The sequence below is a fragment of the Ascaphus truei genome, chromosome 5 (assembly GCF_040206685.1).
Source record: "Ascaphus truei isolate aAscTru1 chromosome 5, aAscTru1.hap1, whole genome shotgun sequence".
Lineage (NCBI taxonomy): Eukaryota > Metazoa > Chordata > Amphibia > Anura > Ascaphidae > Ascaphus > Ascaphus truei.
The window spans coordinates 306,705,918-306,726,447 of NC_134487.1; the positions used below are offsets into that span (position 1 = coordinate 306,705,918).

The window sequence follows — 20,530 nt, forward strand, 5'->3', positions numbered from 1 at the left end:
GAGCACTCACACACAGTAAAAAAGCCCAATGCCAGCCGCAGGTCGATCCGCGAGACCCGCTCCTTCCCGGTAGACTCCCGTGGGCGCGTCCGACTGCGGGACCGGTGTCGGGGGATCTTGCCGGAAGTCCGGTGGCTGCCTGGGTCCTACACACAACTACGCGTTTCGCAAATAATGCTTCGTCGAAGGGTCTCACACTAGGCCGTGTGAGTTATTGAGATATATATATATTTTTGTTGTATACAACAAGTCACCTTTTTCCCTTCCCCCCCCCCTCCCCTTCCCCCATTCACAAGAGGACGTATTGTGTTCATTCAATACATGCACTAATTATCTGTGTTTATCATTGTCTTTTTATTCTTTCGAGATTAACATCTTGGTCCAGTACGAGGAGCTTGACCATTTGTAGTTGCCGGCATCTGCTTGCCTCACCTCTCTGTAGGCCTCGCTGCTTTGCCAGCTCACTGAGGGGTGAGATACTTCACCCAGTCTTCCTCAGGGAGGGGATGAAGGCAGCAGTGTTGCTCAAACAGCCGCAGGTACCCAATCGATGTCCTCGGCAGCCTCCTGGAATTTGGTGAAGCTGTTGTAGGTGAGCCTTGGGGATTGTCCATAGCTGGAGTACCGCTTCCGGGCTGAGAAGCGGCTGTGTCGTGATCTGGTCACCTCAGCAAGCACAAGGGCATTGGAAGGCCTTCAACCGCTCCTTGGCTGAGGGGTTTGGCCATAAAGCCAGCAATGTTTTTTGCAGCCACGTTGAAGCGGATGCGGTGGGCTTGGAGTCACTTCTCTCACTCTCCTGGCTGGTTGACGGGGTAGCAGCTGGTTGACTCAGGGGGATATCCACACTGGGCAATCGGGATGGGGCAATTGGGAGCCTAGCTGGGACATCTACTTTGACCGCTACCTCTTCAGCCAGGGCTTGCTCGCTCCTCGTGCTGCACCATGTCTCAGATTAGGTCTAGCCTGCCGCGTTTCCCCTCATGTATGCAATAGTCTCAGTAGCAGACAGCTACCTTCTTCCAGGAGCTGTACTAACCTCTATCATGCTTCCGTTGGTTTTCTTTCAGTCAACTAAGACAAGCTAATGGGGCAATTTTGAGTGTTAGCTGGGTTCGTAGCCAGTGCTCCTGTAACCCCAATGCTCCTGTGATCTTAAAATTAGATCAACTCAATGCTGAAATTTCTGCAAGAATTACAGCGTTAAGTCTGTGTACATCCCACCGCTGCCACCAGGATAGGGCGTTTGTCATGGAAGACCAGATGACTTAGACAGGGATCACAGCGCAAGGCAGAGTAAGGGGTTAAATAATGGGTTTATTCTGGCAAAAGCTAATGGAACATCACAAACATAAAACATGGTTAAAACAGACAAACATTACAACACACATTCAATAGCCAGATTCGGCACTTATGGGGTTAACTGTTTTTTTTTTTTTTTTTTAACATACAATAGCGTTTTGTATATTACATGGTTTTGGGAAATACAGTCACATGCAATTCCAGTGCCTCACAATAACGCTTAGGTGAAGGGCAGTGACCCCATTGAAAGGGAGAAGGACCAGACAACCTTTATTGCTACCGTTCTGCTGCACTTTTCGTCACAATCTTATCTTACCATAATAACCTTATCCTAGGGTTAAATGTCAGATACTTTAATTACATTTAAAAACATTTAAGTTGACTTACAAATCAATTAATATTATATCATAGGACATATGTTGCTTGTGAGAATTACTTTTATATCAATAAGCTTTAAGGACCTAAACTCCCTATATCCGTGGTTTTCAAATCGCTGGAGGATTCAAATCTCGGGGCCCCCTCTGCTAGACAGACCACACGCAATCCTTCTCACACACACACAACACACTCGCCCTCCACTCACAAACCCACCACACTCACACTTCATACTCACCCATATTCTCAGCACACTTCACATTCACCCTTTGTTTGTCACATAGCACACCTCAACTTTCTCTCACACACACCTCACACTCACTGATTGCTTGTCACATAGCACACCTCACCTTTCTCTCACACACACCTCACACTCACCCTTTGCTTGTCACATAGCACACCTCACCTTTCTCTCAAACACACCTCACATTCACCGTTTGCTTGTCACATAGCACACCTCACCTTTCTGTATCACACCTCACACTCATCCTTTGCTTGTCACATAACACACCTCACCTTTCTGTATCACACACCACACATTCACCGTTTGCTTGTCACATAGCACACCTCACCTTCCTCTCTCTCACACACACACCCCATTCACCGTTTGCTTGTCACATAGCACACCTCACATTTCTGTATCACACACCTCACCCTTTGCTTATCACATAGCACACCTCACCATCCTCTCACACACACCCCCCATTCACTGTTTGCTTGTCACATAGCACACCTCACCTTTCTGTATCACACACATCACATTCACCGTTTGCTTGTCACATAACACACCTCACCTTTCTGTATCACACACCTCACATTCACCCTTTGCTTGTCACATAGCACACCTCACCTTCCTCTCACACACACACCCCATTCACCGTTTGCGTGTCACATAGCACACCTCACCTTCCTCTCACACACCACACATTCACCCTTTGCTTATCACACTTCAGCTTAGCAATACAGTAGAAATCTCATGCATTCTTTGTTGTGAATTAAGAACCAAAACGTTTACAAATTAGCTGAATTATATATGGACAAAATGTTTTTGAAAAAATATATTTTAGTGTATGTAACTATGAAACAAAAATAAAACACAGCTTATTTTATTTCTAGAAAGTAATTATTAGTAATAATAAACGTTATCGTAAACACATACTATGAGGAGTATAGAAAGAAGTATAAATCTTATCACCAGATATTTGTATCTTATTACAGAACCATGCACCAAACCAATGGATGTCATATTTATTCTGGATGGTAGTTCGGCCGTCCGAGCATCACAGTTTGAAGAAATGAAAACATTTGTAAAGGCCTTTATTAAAAAAGCTGATATTGGTAAGTAATGTATCAACATTCACATATAGTAATACAGTAGGGGTTTTAGCAATAATCACCTGTTAGAAAGTGAACATGTACTTTCCGCTGTTTGCAATACTGTACTTAGAATGTATGTATATGTATATGTACGGGCTGTACACAATTCCTGCACCAGGCAGCTTACACGTGACGAGCCCTCGGGGGGAACGTATTTTAACCAGTCCTTACTATCACAGGAAGTAATACAGGGCCTTGGCTGTACAGTAATAATTTCCTTATCAAAAACAAAATAACTGAATGACAAGATCACATAATAAAATATACCTCTTTCTTTTCTTTATGGTCATCTTAACAGCATGTCATGGGGTTCTAGACCAGCTGTTATAAACTGCTGGAAGCGGGTATCAGTTTGTAGTAATAATCTGAATTAATAATGTTTTCGATAAATACTCATTTACATGTGCCACACTACCTTAGCTCTGGTAATAATCCTTTAGTTAACAGGCGAATAAACTAAATTGGGGATATCCTGATATGTACAGTATGTGTATCTGTATTTATATAGCGCTCATAGTGCTTTACAAAAGATACAGTAGAGGGAATTATAATACACTAAGTGCAACAAATAACACCAGACAATAGGAAAGGAAATCCCTGCCCCAGAGAGCTTACAATCTAAGAGGTATGATGGGAGAGTTACAGAGACAGCAGGTGAGGGGATAAGTGCAGCAGATGGCAGTGCTTGGCCACAATGGGCGGTAGGAGTGACTGGGTGTGGGACAGTAGCCATTAGTCTGGGCTATTGAGATGTGTCATTTTAAAGAGGTGTTTTAAGGTTAGTGTTAAAGGTGGGGAGAGAGGCTGCTTGGTGTATACTGAGTGTGAGGGAGTTACACAGGTAGGGGGGCAGTGAGGGAGAGAAGGTGCTCGGTGTATACTGAGTGTGAGGGAGTTACACAGGTAGGGGGGCAGTGAGGGAGAGAGGCTGCTTGGTGTATACTGAGTGTGAGGGAGTTACACAGGTAGGGGGGCAGTGAGGGAGACAAGGTGCTCGGTGTATACTGAGTGTGAGGGAGTTACACAGGTAGGGGGGGCAGTGAGGGAGAGATGGTGCTCGGTGTATACTGAGTGTGAGGGAGTTACACAGGTAGGGGGGGCAGTGAGGGAGAGAGGCTGCTTGGTGTATACTGAGTGTGAGGGAGTTACACAGGTAGGGGGCAGTGAGGGAGAGAAGGTGCTCGGTGTATACTGAGTGTGAGGGAGTTACACAGGTAGGGGGCAGTGAGGGAGAGAAGGTGCTCGGTATATACTGAGTGTGAGGGAGTTACACAGGTAGGGGGGGCAGTGAGGGAGAGAGGCTGCTTGGTGTATACTGAGTGTGAGGGAGTTACACAGGTAGGGGGCAGTGAGGGAGAGAAGGTGCTCGGTATATACTGAGTGTGAGGGAGTTACACAGGTAGGGGGGGCAGTGAGGGAGAGAGGCTGCTTGGTGTATACTGAGTGTGAGGGAGTTACACAGGTAGGGGGGCAGTGAGGGAGAGAAGGTGCTCGGTGTATACTGAGTGTGAGGGAGTTACACAGGTAGGGGGCAGTGAGGGAGAGAGGGTGCTTGGTGTATACTGAGTGTGAGGTTGTGGCACAGGTAGGGGGCAGTGAGGGAGAGAGGGTGCTTGGTGTATACTGAGTGTGAGGGAGTTACACAGGTAGGGGGGCAGTGAGGGGGAGAAGGTGCTCGGTGTATACTGAGTGTGAGGGAGTTACACAGGTAGGGGGCAGTGAGGGAGAGAAGGTGCTCGGTATATACTGAGTGTGAGGGAGTTACACAGGTAGGGGGGGCAGTGAGGGAGAGAAGGTGCTCGGTGTATACTGAGTGTGAGGGAGTTACACAGCTAGGGGGGGCAGTGAGGGAGAGAGGGTGCTCGGTGTATACTGAGTGTGAGGGAGTTACACAGGTAGGGGGCAGTGAGGGAGAGAGGGTGCTTGGTGTATACTGAGTGTGAGGTTGTGGCACAGGTAGGGGGGCAGTGAGGGAGAGAGGGTGCTTGGTGTATACTGAGTGTGAGGTTGTGGCACAGGTAGGGGGGCAGTGAGGGAGAGAAGGTGCTCGGTGTATACTGAGTGTGAGGGAGTTACACAGGTAGGGGGGGCAGTGAGGGGGAGAAGGTGCTCGGTGTATACTGAGTGTGAGGGAGTTACACAGGTAGGGGGGGCAGTGAGGGGGAGAAGGTGCTCTGTGTATACTGAGTGTGAGGGAGTTACACAGGTAGGGGGACAGTGAGGGAGAGAAGGTGCTCGGTGTATACTGAGTGTTAGGGAGTTACACAGGTAGGGGGGGCAGTGAGGGAGAGAAGGTGCTTGGTGTATACTGAGTGTGAGGGAGTTACACAGGTAGGGTGCAGTGAGGGAGAGAAGGTGCTCGGTGTATACTGAGTGTGAGGGAGTTACACAGGTAGGGGGGCAGTGAGGGAGAGAAGGTGCTCGGTGTATACTGAGTGTGAGGGAGTTACACAGGTAGGGGGGCAGTGAGAGAGAGAAGGTGCTCGGTGTATACTGAGTGTGAGGGAGTTACACAGGTAGGGGGGCAGTGAGGGAGAGAAGGTGCTCGGTGTATACTGAGTGTGAGGGAGTTACACAGGTAGGGGGGGCAGTGAGGGAGAGAAGGTGCTCGGTGTATACTGAGTGTGAGGGAGTTACACAGGTAGGGGGCAGTGAGGGAGTTACACAGGTAGGGGGGGCAGTGAGGGAGAGAGGGTGCTCGGTGTATACTGAGTGTGAGTGAGTTACACAGGTAGGGGGCAGTGAGGGAGAGAGGGTGCTTGGTGTATACTGAGTGTGAGGTTGTGGCACAGGTAGGGGGGCAGTGAGGGAGAGAAGGTGCTCGGTGTATACTGAGTGTGAGGGAGTTACACAGGTAGGGGGCAGTGAGGGAGAGAAGGTGCTCGGTGTATACTGAGTGTGAGGGAGTTACACAGGTAGGGGGGGCAGTGAGGGAGAGAAGGTGCTCGGTGTATACTGAGTGTGAGGGAGTTACACAGGTAAGGGGGCAGTGAGGGAGAGAAGGTGCTCGGTGTATACTGAGTGTGAGGGAGTTACACAGGTAGGGGGGCAGTGAGGGAGAGAAGGTGCTCGGTGTATACAGAGTGTGAGGGAGTTACACAGGTAGGGGGGCAGTGAGGGAGAGAAGGTGCTCGGTGTATACTGAGTGTGAGGGAGTTACACAGGTAGGGGGCAGTGAGGGAGAGAAGGTGCTCGGTGTATACTTAATGTGAGGGAGTTGCACAGGTAGGGGGGCAGTGAGGGAGAGAAGGTGCTCGGTGTATACTGAGTGTGAGGGAGTTACACAGGTAGGGGGGCAGTGAGGGAGAGAAGGTGCTCGGTGTATACTGAGTGTGAGGGAGTTATACAGGTAGGGGGGGCAGTGAGGGAGAGAAGGTGCTCGGTGTATACTGAGTGTGAGGGAGTTACACAGGTAGGCGGGGCAGTGAGGGGGAGAAGGTGCTCGGTATATACTGAGTGTGAGGGAGTTACACAGGTAGGGGGGCAGTGAGGGAGAGAAGGTGCTCGGTGTATACTGAGTGTGAGGGAGTTACACAGGTAGGGGGGCAGTGAGGGAGAGAAGGTGCTCGGTGTATACTGAGTGTGAGGGAGTTATACAGGTAGGGGGCAGTGAGGGAGAGAAGGTGCTCGGTGTATACTGAGTGTGAGGGAGTTACACAGGTAAGGGGGCAGTGAGGGAGAGAAGGTGCTCGGTGTATACTGAGTGTGAGGGAGTTACACAGGTAGGTTGGGCATTGAGGGGAGAAGGTGCTCGGTGTATACTGAGTGTGAGGGAGTTATACAGGTAGGGGGCAGTGAGGGAGAGAAGGTGCTCGGTGTATACTGAGTGTGAGGGAGTTACACAGGTAGGGGGGCAGTGAGGGAGAGAAGGTGCTCGGTGTATACTGAGTGTGAGGGAGTTATACAGGTAGGGGGCAGTGAGGGAGAGAAGGTGCTCGGTGTATACTGAGTGTGAGGGAGTTACACAGGTAGGGGGGCAGTGAGGGAGAGAAGGTGCTCGGTGTATACTGAGTGTGAGGGAGTTACACAGGTAGGGGGGGCAGTGAGGGGAGAAGGTGCTCGGTGTATACTGAGTGTGAGGGAGTTATACAGGTAGGGGGCAGTGAGGGAGAGAAGGTGCTCGGTGTATACTGAGTGTGAGGGAGTTACACAGGTAGGGGGGCAGTGAGGGAGAGAAGGTGCTCGGTGTATACTGAGTGTGAGGGAGTTACACAGGTAGGGGGGGCAGTGAGGGGGAGAAGGTGCTCGGTGTATACTGAGTGTGAGGGAGTTACACAGGTAGGGGGCAGTGAGGGAGAGAAGATGCTCGGTGTATACTGAGTGTGAGGGAGTTACACAGGTAGGGGGCAGTGAGGGAGAGAAGGTGCTTGGTGTATACTGAGTGTGAGGGAGTTACACAGGTAGGGGGAGCAGTGAGGGAGAGAAGGTGCTCGGTGTATACTGAGTGTGAGGGAGTTACACAGGTAGGGGGGGCAGTGAGGGAGAGAAGGTGCTCGGTGTATACTGAGTGTGAGGGAGTTACACAGGTAGGGGGGCAGTGAGGGAGAGAAGGTGCTCGGTATATACTGAGTGTGAGGGAGTTACACAGGTAGGGGGGCAGTGAGGGAGAGAAGGTGCTCGGTGTATACTGAGTGTGAGGGAGTTAAACAGGTAGGGGGGGCAGTGAGGGAGAGAAGGTGCTCGGTGTATACTGAGTGTGATGGAGTTACACAGGTAGGGGGGCAGTGAGGGAGAGAAGGTGCTCGGTGTATACTGAGTGTGAGGGAGTTACACAGGTAGGGGGGGCAGTGAGGGAGAGAAGGTGCTCGGTGTATACTGAGTGTGAGGGAGTTACACAGGTAGGGGGGCAGTGAGGGAGAGAAGGTGCTCGGTGTATACTGAGTGTGAGAGAGTTACACAAGTAGGGGATGCAGTGAGGGAGAGAAGGTGCTCGTGTATACTGAGTGTGAGGGAGTTACACAGGTAGGGGGCAGTGAGGGAGAGAAGGTGCTCGGTGTATACTTAATGTGAGGGAGTTGCACAGGTAGGGTGGGCAGTGAGGGAGAGAAGGTGCTCGGTGTATACTGAGTGTGAGAGGGTTACACAAGTAGGGGGGGCAGTGAGGGAGAGAAGGTGCTCGTGTATACTGAGTGAGGGAGATACACAGGTAGTGGGGCAGTGAGGGAGACAAGGTGCTCAGTGTATACTGAGTGTGAGAGAGTTACACAGGTAGGGAGGCAGTGAGGGAGAGAAGGTGCTCGGTATATACTGAGTGTGAGGGAGTTACACAGGTAGGGGGCAGTGAGGGAGAGAAGGTGCTCGGTGTATACAGAGTGTGAGGGAGTTACACAGGTAGGGGGGCAGTGAGGGAGAGAAGGTGCTCGGTGTATACTGAGTGTGAGGGAGTTACACAGGTAGGGGGCAGTGAGGGAGAGAAGGTGCTCGGTGTATACTTAATGTGAGGGAGTTGCACAGGTAGGGGGGCAGTGAGGGAGAGAAGGTGCTCGGTGTATACTGAGTGTGAGGGAGTTACACAGGTAGGGGGGCAGTGAGGGAGAGAAGGTGCTCGGTGTATACTGAGTGTGAGGGAGTTATACAGGTAGGGGGGGCAGTGAGGGAGAGAAGGTGCTCGGTGTATACTGAGTGTGAGGGAGTTACACAGGTAGGGGGGGCAGTGAGGGGGAGAAGGTGCTCGGTATATACTGAGTGTGAGGGAGTTACACAGGTAGGGGGGGCAGTGAGGGAGAGAAGGTGCTCGGTGTATACTGAGTGTGAGGGAGTTACACAGGTAGGGGGGGCAGTGAGGGGGAGAAGGTGCTCGGTGTATACTGAGTGTGAGGGAGTTACACAGGTAGGGGGGGCAGTGAGGGAGAGAAGGTGCTCGGTGTATACTGAGTGTGAGGGAGTTACACAGGTAGGGGGGCAGTGAGGGGGAGAAGGTGCTCGGTATATACTGAGTGTGAGGGAGTTACACAGGTAGGGAGGCAGTGAGGGAGAGAAGGTGCTCGGTGTATACTGAGTGTGAGGGAGTTACACAGGTAGGGGGGCAGTGAGGGAGAGAAGGTGCTCGGTGTATACTGAGTGTGAGGGAGTTACACAGGTAGGGGGGCAGTGAGGGAGAGAAGGTGCTCGGTGTATACTGAGTGTGAGGGAGTTACACAGGTAGGGGGGCAGTGAGGGAGAGAAGGTGCTCAGTGTATACTGAGTGTGAGGGAGTTACACAGGTAGGGGGGGGGCAGTGAGGGAGAGAAGGTGCTCGGTGTATACTGAGTGTGAGGGAGTTACACAGGTAGGGGGGGCAGTGAAGGAGAGAAGGTGCTCGGTGTATACAGAGTGTGAGGGAGTTACACAGGTAGGGGGCAGTGAGGGGGAGAAGGTGCTCGGTGTATACTGAGTGTGAGGGAGTTACACAGGTAGGGGGGCAGTGAGGGGGAGAAGGTGCTCGGTATATACTGAGTGTGAGGGAGGTACACAGGTAGGGGGAACAGTGAGGGAGAGAAGGTGCTCGGTGTATACAGAGTGTGAGGGAGTTACACAGGTAGGGGGGGCAGTGAGGGAGAGAAGGTGCTCGGTATATACTGAGTGTGAGGGAGTTACACAGGTAGGGGGCAGTGAGGGAGAGAAGGTGCTCGGTGTATACAGAGTGTGAGGGAGTTACACAGGTAGGGGGGCAGTGAGGGAGAGAAGGTGCTCGGTATATACTGAGTGTGAGGGAGTTACACAGGTAGGGGGAGCAGTGAGGCAGAGAAGGTGCTCGGTGTATACTGAGTGTGAGGGAGTTACACAGGTAGGGGGCAGTGAGGGAGAGAAGGTGCTCGGTATATACTGAGTGTGAGGGAGTTACACAGGTAGGGGGAGCAGTGAGGGAGAGAAGGTGCTCGTTGTATACTGAGTGTGAGGGAGTTACACAGGTAGGGGGGGCAGTGAGGGAGAGAAGGTGCTCGGTGTATACTGAGTGTGAGGGAGTTACACAGGTAGGGGGGGCAGTGAGGGAGAGAAGGTGCTCGGTGTATACTGAGTGAGGGAGTTACACAGGTAGGGGGTGCAGTGAGGGAGAGAAGGTGCTCTGTGTATACAGAGTGTGAGGGAGTTACACAGGTAGGGGGCAGTGAGGGAGAGAGGGTGATTGGTGTATACTGAGTGTGAGGGAGTGGCACAGGTAGGGGGGCAGTGAGGGGGAGAAGGTGCTCTGTGTATACTGAGTGTGAGGGAGTTACACAGGTAGGGGGGCAGTGAGGGGGAGAAGGTGCTCGGTGTATACTGAGTGTGAGGGAGTTACAGAGGTAGGGGGGGGCAGTAAGGGAGAGAAGGTGCTTGGTGTATACTGAGTGTGAGGGAGTTACACAGGTAGGGGGGGCAGTGAGGGAGAGAGGGTGCTCGGTGTATACAGAGTGTGAGGGAGTTGCACAGGTAGGGGGGCAGTGAGGGGGAGAAGGTGCTCGGTGTATACTGAGTGTGAGGGAGTGGCACAGGTAGGGGGGGCAGTGAGGGAGAGAAGGTGCTCGGTGTATACTGAGTGTGAGGGAGTTACACAGGTAGGGGGCCAGTGAGGGGGAGAAGGTGCTCGGTGTATACTGAGTGTGAGGGAGTTACACAGGTGGGGGGGGCAGTGAGGGAGAGAAGGTGCTCTGTGTATACTGAGTGTGAGGGAGTTACACAGGTAGGGGGGGCAGTGAGGGAGAGAGGGTGCTCGGTGTATACAGAGTGTGAGGGAGTTACACAGGTAGGGGGCAGTGAGGGAGAGAGGGTGATTGGTGTATACTGAGTGTGAGGGAGTGGCACAGGTAGGGGGGGCAGTGAGGGAGAGAAGGTGCTCGGTGTATACTGAGTGTGAGGGAGTTACACAGGTAGGGAGGCAGTGAGGGGGAGAAGGTGCTCGGTGTATACAGAGTGTGGGGGAGTTACACAGGTAGGGGGGGCAGTGAGGGAGAGAAAGTGCTCGGTGTATACTGAGTGTGAGGGAGTTACACAGGTAGGGGGGCAGTGAGGGAGAGAAGGTGCTCGGTGTATACTGAGTGTGAGGGAGTTACACAGGTAGGGTGGCAGTGAGGGAGAGAAGGTGCTCGGTGTATACTGAGTGTGAGGAAGTTACACAGGTAGGGGGGCAGTGAGGGAGAGAAGGTGCTCGGTGTATACTGAGTGTGAGGGAGTTACACACGTAGGGGGGCAGTGAGGGAGAGAAGGTGCTCGGTGTATACAGAGTGTGAGGGAGTTACACAGGTAGGGGGGGCAGTGAGGGGGAGAAGGTGCTCGGTGTATACTGAGTGTGAGGGAGTTACACAGGTAGGGGGGCAGTGAGGGAGAGAAGGTGCTCGGTGTATACTGAGTGTGAGGGAGTTATACAGGTAGGGGGGCAGTGAGGGAGAGAAGGTGCTCGGTGTATACAGAGTGTGAGGGAGTTACACAGGTAGGGGGGGCAGTGAGGGAGAGAAGGTGCTCGGTGTATACTGAGTGTGAGGGAGTTATACAGGTAGGGGGGCAGTGAGGGAGAGAAGGTGCTCGGTGTATACAGATTGTGAGGGAGTTACACAGGTAGGGGGGCAGTGAGGGAGAGAAGGTGCTCGGTGTATACTGAGTGTGAGGGAGTTATACAGGTAGGGGGGCAGTGAGGGAGAGAAGGTGCTCGGTGTATACAGAGTGTGAGGGAGTTACACAGGTAGGGGGGGCAGTGAGGGAGAGAAGGTGCTCGGTGTATACAGAGTGTGAGGGAGTTACACAGGTAGGGGGGCAGTGAGGGAGAGAAGGTGCTCGGTGTATACTGAGTGTGAGGGAGTTATACAGGTAGGGGGGCAGTGAGGGAGAGAAGGTGCTCGGTGTATACTGAGTGTGAGGGAGTTATACAGGTAGGGGGGCAGTGAGGGAGAGAAGGTGCTCGGTGTATACAGAGTGTGAGGGAGTTACACAGGTAGGGGGGGCAGTGAGGGAGAGAAGGTGCTCGGTGTATACTGAGTGTGAGGGAGTTATACAGGTAGGGGGGCAGTGAGGGAGAGAAGGTGCTCGGTGTATACAGAGTGTGAGGGAGTTACACAGGTAGGGGGCAGTGAGGGAGAGAGGGTGATTGGTATATACTGAGTGTGAGGGAGTTACACAGGTAGGGGGCAGTGAGGGAGAGAGGGTGATTGGTATATACTGAGTGTGAGGGAGTGGCACAGGTAGGATACAGGGCGGTGGTTGGTAAGGGAGTAGCAGAAGAGTTGGTAAAATGGAAAAATGAGCTTGAGCGAGAAGTCCTCTGCAGGGCTCAGGAAGCTAAGCACATCGTGGGAAAACTGTGCTTTGGAAAAGTTCCCCACCAATGACTAAAGCGTGCTGAATAAAAGCGCCTACTGGAGGAGACACTGATTATAAGCACCGACTACAAGGACATTGTCATCGGTGTCCTCTTCAGCCACAGTCACATATCTTGGTCACGAACGCATGGAGAGGTACCGAGCCTCTCTGCCTTATCTCCTACCAGATAACTGGCCCATAGGCAAAAAGCCAGATTGCTGGTAGGAGTGAGAATCGCCTTAAGAGAAGACTTTGCTTTGTGGAAAATCCCAGACTAAATATGTGGTCTCTCTCCCTGCATCCATTCTCCCTCAACCTAGGGCTAGGGCCCAAGAGAGAGTGGAGGGACAGGGCTTCCTCCGTGGCTAGACGTAGCTACCCACAAACAGGGGAGGTATGTAACAGGGTCTTTTCCCTGGCTAAAGGCTTTACAAGAAAAGTCTCTCTCTAGCTGTAGAGTTCAGCGGCGATCTGGTAAATCTCAGCATGAAGCAATTAACCAGCTTCTACCTGGCTCATTAACAGACTTAAACAGTCTGATTGACAGCAGTCTAAGGTTCTCTTTGATCCAGAAACACACTGGACCGCTATAGAGAGCAGGCTGCTGTGAATGGAAATCCTGCAAAAGGACGTTCTGACCTCCACCCTATTTTATCATTTGTTGTTGGTAAGGGGCTCTGCCCCCAACCCCAAGACAGGGGGCATGCTGTGTTGGTTAGTGCTCCATGTAGGAGTTAGGTGTGTTAGTTTTCCTTTATCTGGGTTTCGCAGATCCCAAGCGGTTTGTTTTGAGGGTTCCAGCTAATAAAAGCGTATTTTGATTTTCCCTTAAAAACTGCCTCCTGTTTTAAACACCTCCGCACACCTCTCCTACAGGGAGCCTCAAAGCATGCGAAAGCATTATATGGAGGCAGTGGGAGGAAGGGGGACACCTACTCCTCCACCCCGAACATTGGGGTGTGGAGTGCGAGAGAAAGCCAGACCACCATAGGAGACAGCAGCCTGCACAGCAAAGCCACGTTGTGAGAGACAGGTCTCTGTGAGCAGGAGGGAGTGAGAGCAGAAGGGAGCGAGAGCAGGAGGGAGCGAGAGCAGGAGGGAGCGAGAGCAGGAGGGAGCGAGAGCAGGAGGGAGCGAGAGCAGGAGGGAGCGAGAGCAGGAGGGAGCGAGAGCAGGAGGGAGCGAGAGCAGAAGGGAGCGAGAGCAGAAGGGAGCGAGAGCAGGAGGGAGCGAGAGCAGGAGGGAGCGAGAGCAGGAGGGAGAGAGAGCAGGAGGGAGCGAGAGCAGGAGGGAGCGAGAGCAGAAGGGAGCGAGAGCAGAAGGGAGCGAGAGCAGAAGAAGTCGGGTACAACTAGAGCCTGTTAGAGACGGGTGAATCCATCCAAATTCGTTTCAACGATGTTACCCCCAAAATCTATTTTGCGGTGTAAAAGCGGATTCATGCCGTGCAGATTTATCAAACTCCACCATTGGATACAACCCGAGGACGGAAATCTAATCCGCAAATTCTTAAGTATGCAAATAAACTGTTACAATGTACAGGACTAACCTCTGTAATGGTGCAATGTCAGAGCATAGGCGGAGGGAAGGAGAGACACGAATAACTGGGGATAGAATGAGGAGAGTGGAGAAGGGGGAGAGAATAGACATGCAAACAGAAAAAGTGGCAGGGAGGGCATATTGGGATGCAATGCAGGTAATAGGGAGAGGAGAGAAAGGTAGGAGGAGAGAGGCCCCAGGAATATGGGTAGGAGGAGATGACAGGTAGGAGGTGAGAGAGAGGTGTATAAATCAGGCCTGCGAGGGCATAATGAGATGCAGGGAGAGATGTAAGAGGGGAGAGGTCCCAGGTATTGGGGGATATGAGGAGTAGGAGGTGAGAGAGCGGGTGTATAAATCAGGCCTGGGAGCGTATGATGAGATGCAGGGAGAAAGGTCGGAGGGGAGAGGTCCCAGGTATTGGGGGAGATGAGGAGTAGGAGGCGAGAGAGCAGGTGTATAAAACAGGCCTGGGAGGGTATGATGAGATGCAGGGAGAGAGGCAGGAGGGGAGAGGTCCCAGGTATTGGGGGATATGAGGAGTAGGAGGTGAGAGAGAGGTGTATAAATCAGGCCTGCGAGGGCATAATGAGATGCAGGGAGAGATGTAGGAGGGGAGAGGTCCCAGGTATTGGGGGATATGAGGAGTAGGAGGTGAGAGAGCGGGTGTATAAATCAGGCCTGGGAGGTATAATGAGATGCAGGGAGAGATGTAGGAGGGGAGAGGTCCCAGGTATTGGGGGATATGAGGAGTAGGAGGTGAGAGAGCGGGTGTATAAATCAGGCCTGGGAGGGTATGATGAGATGCAGGGAGAGAGGCAGGAGGGGAGAGGTCCCAGGTATTGGGGGAGATGAGAGAGCGGGTGTATCAGGCTTGGGAGGGTAGTGTGGCACTGAAGGTTACACAGCAGCAATTCAAGTTATTTTCTTAAAGTTGTGCATAAATTGTCAGAACATTTTAATAGGGAAATTCTCCCAGGTGCACGGCTGTTGGTAAAGTGCTGAATCCAGTCCCTCAAGTGCTGAATCCAGTCCCTCCTACTTTCTTATTCACCTCCAATCCCACTTCAGTTTAACTAGCCTGACACTTTACGTGGCACTTACTGTAAGATAAGGGCACAGCTAATACAGACTGATTAAAATACTCTAACAATATCACATGACCATAAAAAGGCAGGGAGGGGGTTAATTACTGTAATAGAGACTGAGGGATCTACCAATTAAATGTTCATTTAATAATCGTTCTGTTGCACTGGGATATCATCATCGTTTGTAATATTAGCCTTTGGGGAATCTCCCCACAAACACTCGCTCACTTAGTTTGAATCTAAAAAATATTTATAATTCACTAACTTTATCTTGTGATGTAAGTTCTTTAGCGGTGCAGCTATTGATGTATAGTGCATGAATAAATAAACCTAATATATTAGTCACAACTGTGAGTAAATCTAATGCAAAGCGTGTTATCAATGTACCAATAATGCACACAGTGATCTTTTAAAAACGCTGATTTTTTTTTCTATCAGGTATTAATACAACGCACGTGTCTGTCCTTCAGTATGGGAGGACAAACACCCTGGAAATTTCCTGGAGAGATCCCCAAGACAAACACAGTCTGCTGGAAACAGTGAATAAAATTCACCAGAGAGAGGACGGTCCGAGCAAAATTGGTGCGTACAGAAGAATGTAACGTTAAACGTCTCACAATACCGATCGTTTATATTACTCCTGTCCTTCCCAAGTATTAAGTACAGAATGGGGCCAAGGACTTGCCTCTGACAGCAGTTTAATATGTGCATACAAAGCAGCCTTGCCAGGGAGATGTAGCAGATCGTGCTGAAGTCCCTCCCTAGCAGCCTGGGAGTTTCAGTTCATAATAGGACCAAACTTGAATAATCATTATTTTGTAATGATTTTACTAACATCAGGACAAAGACTGAAATAACACAATCACATTCTCATAGTGCTTACACTTGAATTTTTGGGGTATTACATCGGGCCTCGAAGAGCCAAAGTAATATATATTGTTTAAAAACATGCCATTAAAGACCTATTTCCAGTTTTATCGTGATTAAAATGTGGCCAAACCTGAGAAACATCTGTGACCAGGACTTCATGGTTGGCAAATATTAACTTGTGAAATGAAACTGATGTGATGTTTTGCATTTCATTTTCATTTTACTTACGATATAATTGCTATAGAAACTGGATGCTGTGTGAGATCTGTCACGGGAGAGCAGTACTTACAAATACCTAAGCGCTGGGACTGTCAGACGCGATGCGTCATTTCTTTGTAACCGTTCTTTATGATATCGGAACAGAGGGCGTCTCACAGAAAGATATAAAACTCGCACAGGGCAGCCAGAGAAAATAACTCCATCGCCATTCATACAATAAATTGGTCTCTTGCATATTTGGGAGAGAATTACAACATGTGGGGATTCTGTGGTAATAAGTATTTCTCTGACGTACACAGAACAATGAAAAAACATCTGCTCATATATCTCCCCAGGTATCCGAAACAGGCCACCCATGGGTGGCATATACATTCATATACCTGGATCTCCTACAGATAAGGGGAGGGCAACGCCTGTCCTCAAGGGCCACTAACAGGTCAGGTTTTTACGATATCCCTGCCTCAGCACAGGTGGCTCAATCAGTGGCTCAGTTGAAGACTGCACCACTTGTGCTGAAGCAGGGATATATATCTGAAACCCTGACCTGTTGGTGGCCCCTGAGGACTGGAGTTGCCCCTCCCTCACAGTACTTTAGGGCAGATTTAGTGTCCCGCTCCCTCACAATACTTTAGGGCAGATTTAGTGCCCCGCTCCCTCACAGTACTTTAGGGCAGATTTAGTGCCCCGCTCCCTCACAATACTTTAGGACAGATTTAGTGCCCCGCTCCCTCACAGTACTTTAGGACAGATTTAGTGCCCCGCTCCCTCACAGTACTTTAGGGCAGATTTAGTGTCCCGCTCCCTCACAGTACTTTAGGGCAGATTTAGTGCCCCGCTCCCTCACAATACTTTAGGGCAGATTTAGTGCCCCGCTCCCTCACAGTACTTTAGGACAGATTTAGTGCCCCGCTCCCTCACAGTACTTTAGGGCAGATTTAGTGCCCCGCTCCCTCACAGTACTTTAGGGCAGATTTAGTGCCCCGCTCCCTCACAATACTTTAGGGCAGATTTAGTGCCCCGCTCCCTCACAGTACTTTAGGACAGATTTAGTGCCCCGCTCCCTCACAGTACTTTAGGACAGATTTAGTGCCCCGCTCCCTCACAGTACTTTAGGGCAGATTTAGTGCCCCGCTCCCTCACAGTACTTTAGGACAGATTTAGTGCCCCGCTCCCTCACAGTACTTTAGGGCAGATTTAGTGCCCCGCTCCCTCACAGTACTTTAGGGCAGATTTAGTGCCCCGCTCCCTCACAGTACTTTAGGGCAGATTTAGTGCCCCGCTCCCTCACAGTACTTTAGGGCAGATTTAGTGCCCCGCTCCATCACAGTACTTTAGGGCAGATTTAGTGCCCTTGCCTCTATATCAGGCGACAAGATCAAAATATGTACACAGTCTGAAAAGAAAGAAGAGAAAGAGCAGAGGGTGATGTGTATACCGGCCCTTTGCTGACTCTGTAGCTCATCCTGCGGGGATCATCGCGTGATCCTCACACCACAGTGGCGCAGGAAGGGGCGCAGGAAGGGGCGTAGGAAGGGGGGTAGGAAGGGGGGTGAGCGCACGTGGGGAATATATAGGAAAATGTATATTGGGGATACAGTCTCATGCAGATAAAGAGCACAGTGCTATTAACGCAGTTAACTCTGGCGCGGTGTCTTCCTGCTTCCGCCGGCGGAGTATGCACGCCGTGTGAGTATAGTTATACTAATTATTTATTTCATTCCCTGACCCCTGAGTAAGGTGTATACCTCCACCATAGGGCTGCTATATATAGCACTGTGCTCTTTATCTGCATGAGACTGTATCACCGATATACATTTTCCTATATATTCCACGTGTGCGCTCGCCCCCTTCCTTCCTACGCCCCTTCCTTCCTACGCCTCTTCCTTCCTACCCCCCTTCCTACGCCCCTTCCTTCCTACGCCCCTTCCTTCCTACCCCCCTTCCTACGCCCCTTCCTTCCTACGCCCCTTCCTTCCTACGCCCCTTCCTTCCTACGCCCCTTCCTTCCTACGCCCCTTCCTTCCTACCCCCCTTCCTTCCTACCCCCCTTCCTTCCTACCCCCCTTCCTACGCCCCTTCCTTCCTACCCCCCTTCCTACGCCCCTTCCTTCCTACGCCCCTTCCTTCCTACGCCCCTTCCTTCCTACGCCCCTTCCTTCCTACGCCCCTTCCTACGCCCCTTCCTACGCCCCATCCTTCCTACGCCCCTTCCTACGCCCCATCCTTCCTACGCCCCTTCCTTCCTACGCCCCTTCCTTCCTACGCCCCTTCCTTCCTACGCCCCTTCCTTCCTACGCCCCATCCTTCCTACGCCCCTTCCTTCCTACGCCCCTTCCTACGCCCCTTCCTTCCTACGCCCCTTCCTTCCTACGCCCCTTCCTATGCCCCTTCCTTCCTACGCCCCTTCCTTCCTACGCCCCTTCCTTCCTACGCCCCTTCCTACGCCCCTTCCTTCCTACGCCCCTTCCTTCCTACGCCCCTTCCTTCCTACGCCCCTTCCTTCCTACGCCCCTTCCTTCCTACGCCCCTTCCTTCCTACGCCCCTTCCTACGCCCCTTCCTTCCTACGCCACAATTCTGCAATGTTCTTTAAACACCCCAAATAGGTCTCACTCTGATGGTTCAACATCATTTGTAAGACAGAGTTTTCATTTCTTCAGACTACATGTTGCTTGTGCCAGATGTTAGAAAAGCCTGCGTTAATAACCAAACCCGTGCTAAAAATGGAAAATAATATCAGTATCTTCCAATATGAAACTTAACAAAAATATGTGGTACGTAGAGGCTGCTGTAATATGTGGTATGTAGAGGCTGCTGTAATATGTGGTACGTAGAGGCTGCTGTAATGTGTGGTATGTAGAGGCTGCTGTAATATGTGGTACGTAGAGGCTACTGTAATATGTGGTATGTAGAGGCTGCTGTAATATGTGGTACGTAGAGGCTGCTGTAATGTGTGGTACGTAGAGGCTGCTGTAATATGTGATACGTAGAGGCTGCTGTAATATGTGGTATGTAGAGGCTGCTGTAATATGTGGTATGTAGAGGCTGCTGTAATATGTGGTATGTAGAGGCTGCTGTAATATGTGGTACGTAGAGGCTGCTGTAATGTGTGGTACATAGAGGCTGCTGTAATATGTGGTACGTAGAGGCTGCTGTAATGTGTGGTATGTAGAGGCTGCTGTAATGTGTGGTATGTAGAGGCTGCTGTAATATGTGATACGTAGAGGCTGCTGAAATGTGTGGTACGTAGAGGCTACTGTAATATGTGCTAGGTAGAGGCTGCTGTAATATGTGGTACGTAGAGGATGCTGTAATATGTGGTACGTAGAGGCTGCTGTAATATGTGGTATGTAGAGGCTGCTGTAATGTGATACGTAGAGGCTGCTGTAATATGTGCTAGGTAGAGGCTGCTGTAATATGTGCTAGGTAGAGGCTGCTGTAATATGTGCTAGGTAGAGGCTGCTGTAATATGTGCTAGGTAGAGGCTGCTGTAATATGTGATACGTAGAGGCTGCTGTAATATGTGATACGTAGAGGCTGCTGTAATATGTGCTAGGTAGAGGCTGCTGTAATATATGATACGTAGAGGCTGCTGTAATATGTGGTACGTAGAGGCTGCTGTAATATGTGGTACGTAGAGGCTGCTGTAATATGTGCTAGGTAGAGGCTGCTGTAATATGTGATACGTAGAGGCTGCTGTAATATGCGGTACGTAGAGGCTGCTGTAATATGCGGTACGTAGAGGCTTCTGTAATATGTGGTAGGTAGAGGCTGCTGTAAAAGACTAGCATTGCACTCTGAATCCGAATGCTTGAGATTTGTAAGAACCCCAAACTCCTGCATCTAAATGGGTTGCCTCAGTGGCTGCTGTAATATGGAGTCCTATGTATTCATTTAGCTACTCCTCTGCGTAGCGGTGTTTGAGGTATCAGCTTGTAAATTATATTATTCTAACCATTGGGGGACGGTCTTTGACACAAGCAAATAAATTGTTGTGCACTGCACTCTGGCATATAGGGTTTCTTTTCCAATTTTCTATATATACGGGACCATCTTTGGCTCTTTTTTCAGGTGAAGCTTTGCTCTTTGGAGTTCAGAACGCGATGTCGGAAACACATGGAGGAAGAGCGAGCGCATCTAAGATAGCGGTGATCGTCATCACTGACAAGTCTCTGGACCAAGTGGATCTTGCTTCTTATACTGCCGTCATAAACAGTAAATCTATATGTTCCGTTCATTTTAATAGTTTGAAGCCGGTTTCTCACGACTGGCATGTTTTTAATTGAAAAGCACATGTACAATTGGTTAGAATTCCAGTCACACTAATTAGATTTTCTATTCTGGCGATTGTACATATTATTTGGCAATATTGCTTGTAATTAATGCATGTTTTGTGGTCTGTATTTAAACTCTGGTGTAATTTACAATGTGTTTGAAGCTAACTATTACATCCAGAAATCAAAACCTCAATGAGGGAGGTAAGACTTAAAGTTACTTTTTTTTTTCTTGCAA

The 20,530-nt window shown here is 50.4% G+C and overlaps 1 protein-coding gene across 1 annotated transcript in view; it reads left to right on the plus strand.

Annotated features, from left to right (window-relative positions):
- VWF (von Willebrand factor) overlaps positions 1 to 20,530 on the plus strand; it is a 330,068-nt gene that overhangs the window by 172,363 nt on the left and 137,175 nt on the right. The window contains exons 29-31 of the mRNA XM_075603058.1: positions 2,896 to 3,015; positions 15,369 to 15,512; positions 20,090 to 20,233. Of these exons, the coding sequence (XP_075459173.1) occupies positions 2,896 to 3,015; positions 15,369 to 15,512; positions 20,090 to 20,233 (408 nt within the window). The remainder of the gene's footprint in view (positions 1 to 2,895; positions 3,016 to 15,368; positions 15,513 to 20,089; positions 20,234 to 20,530) is intronic.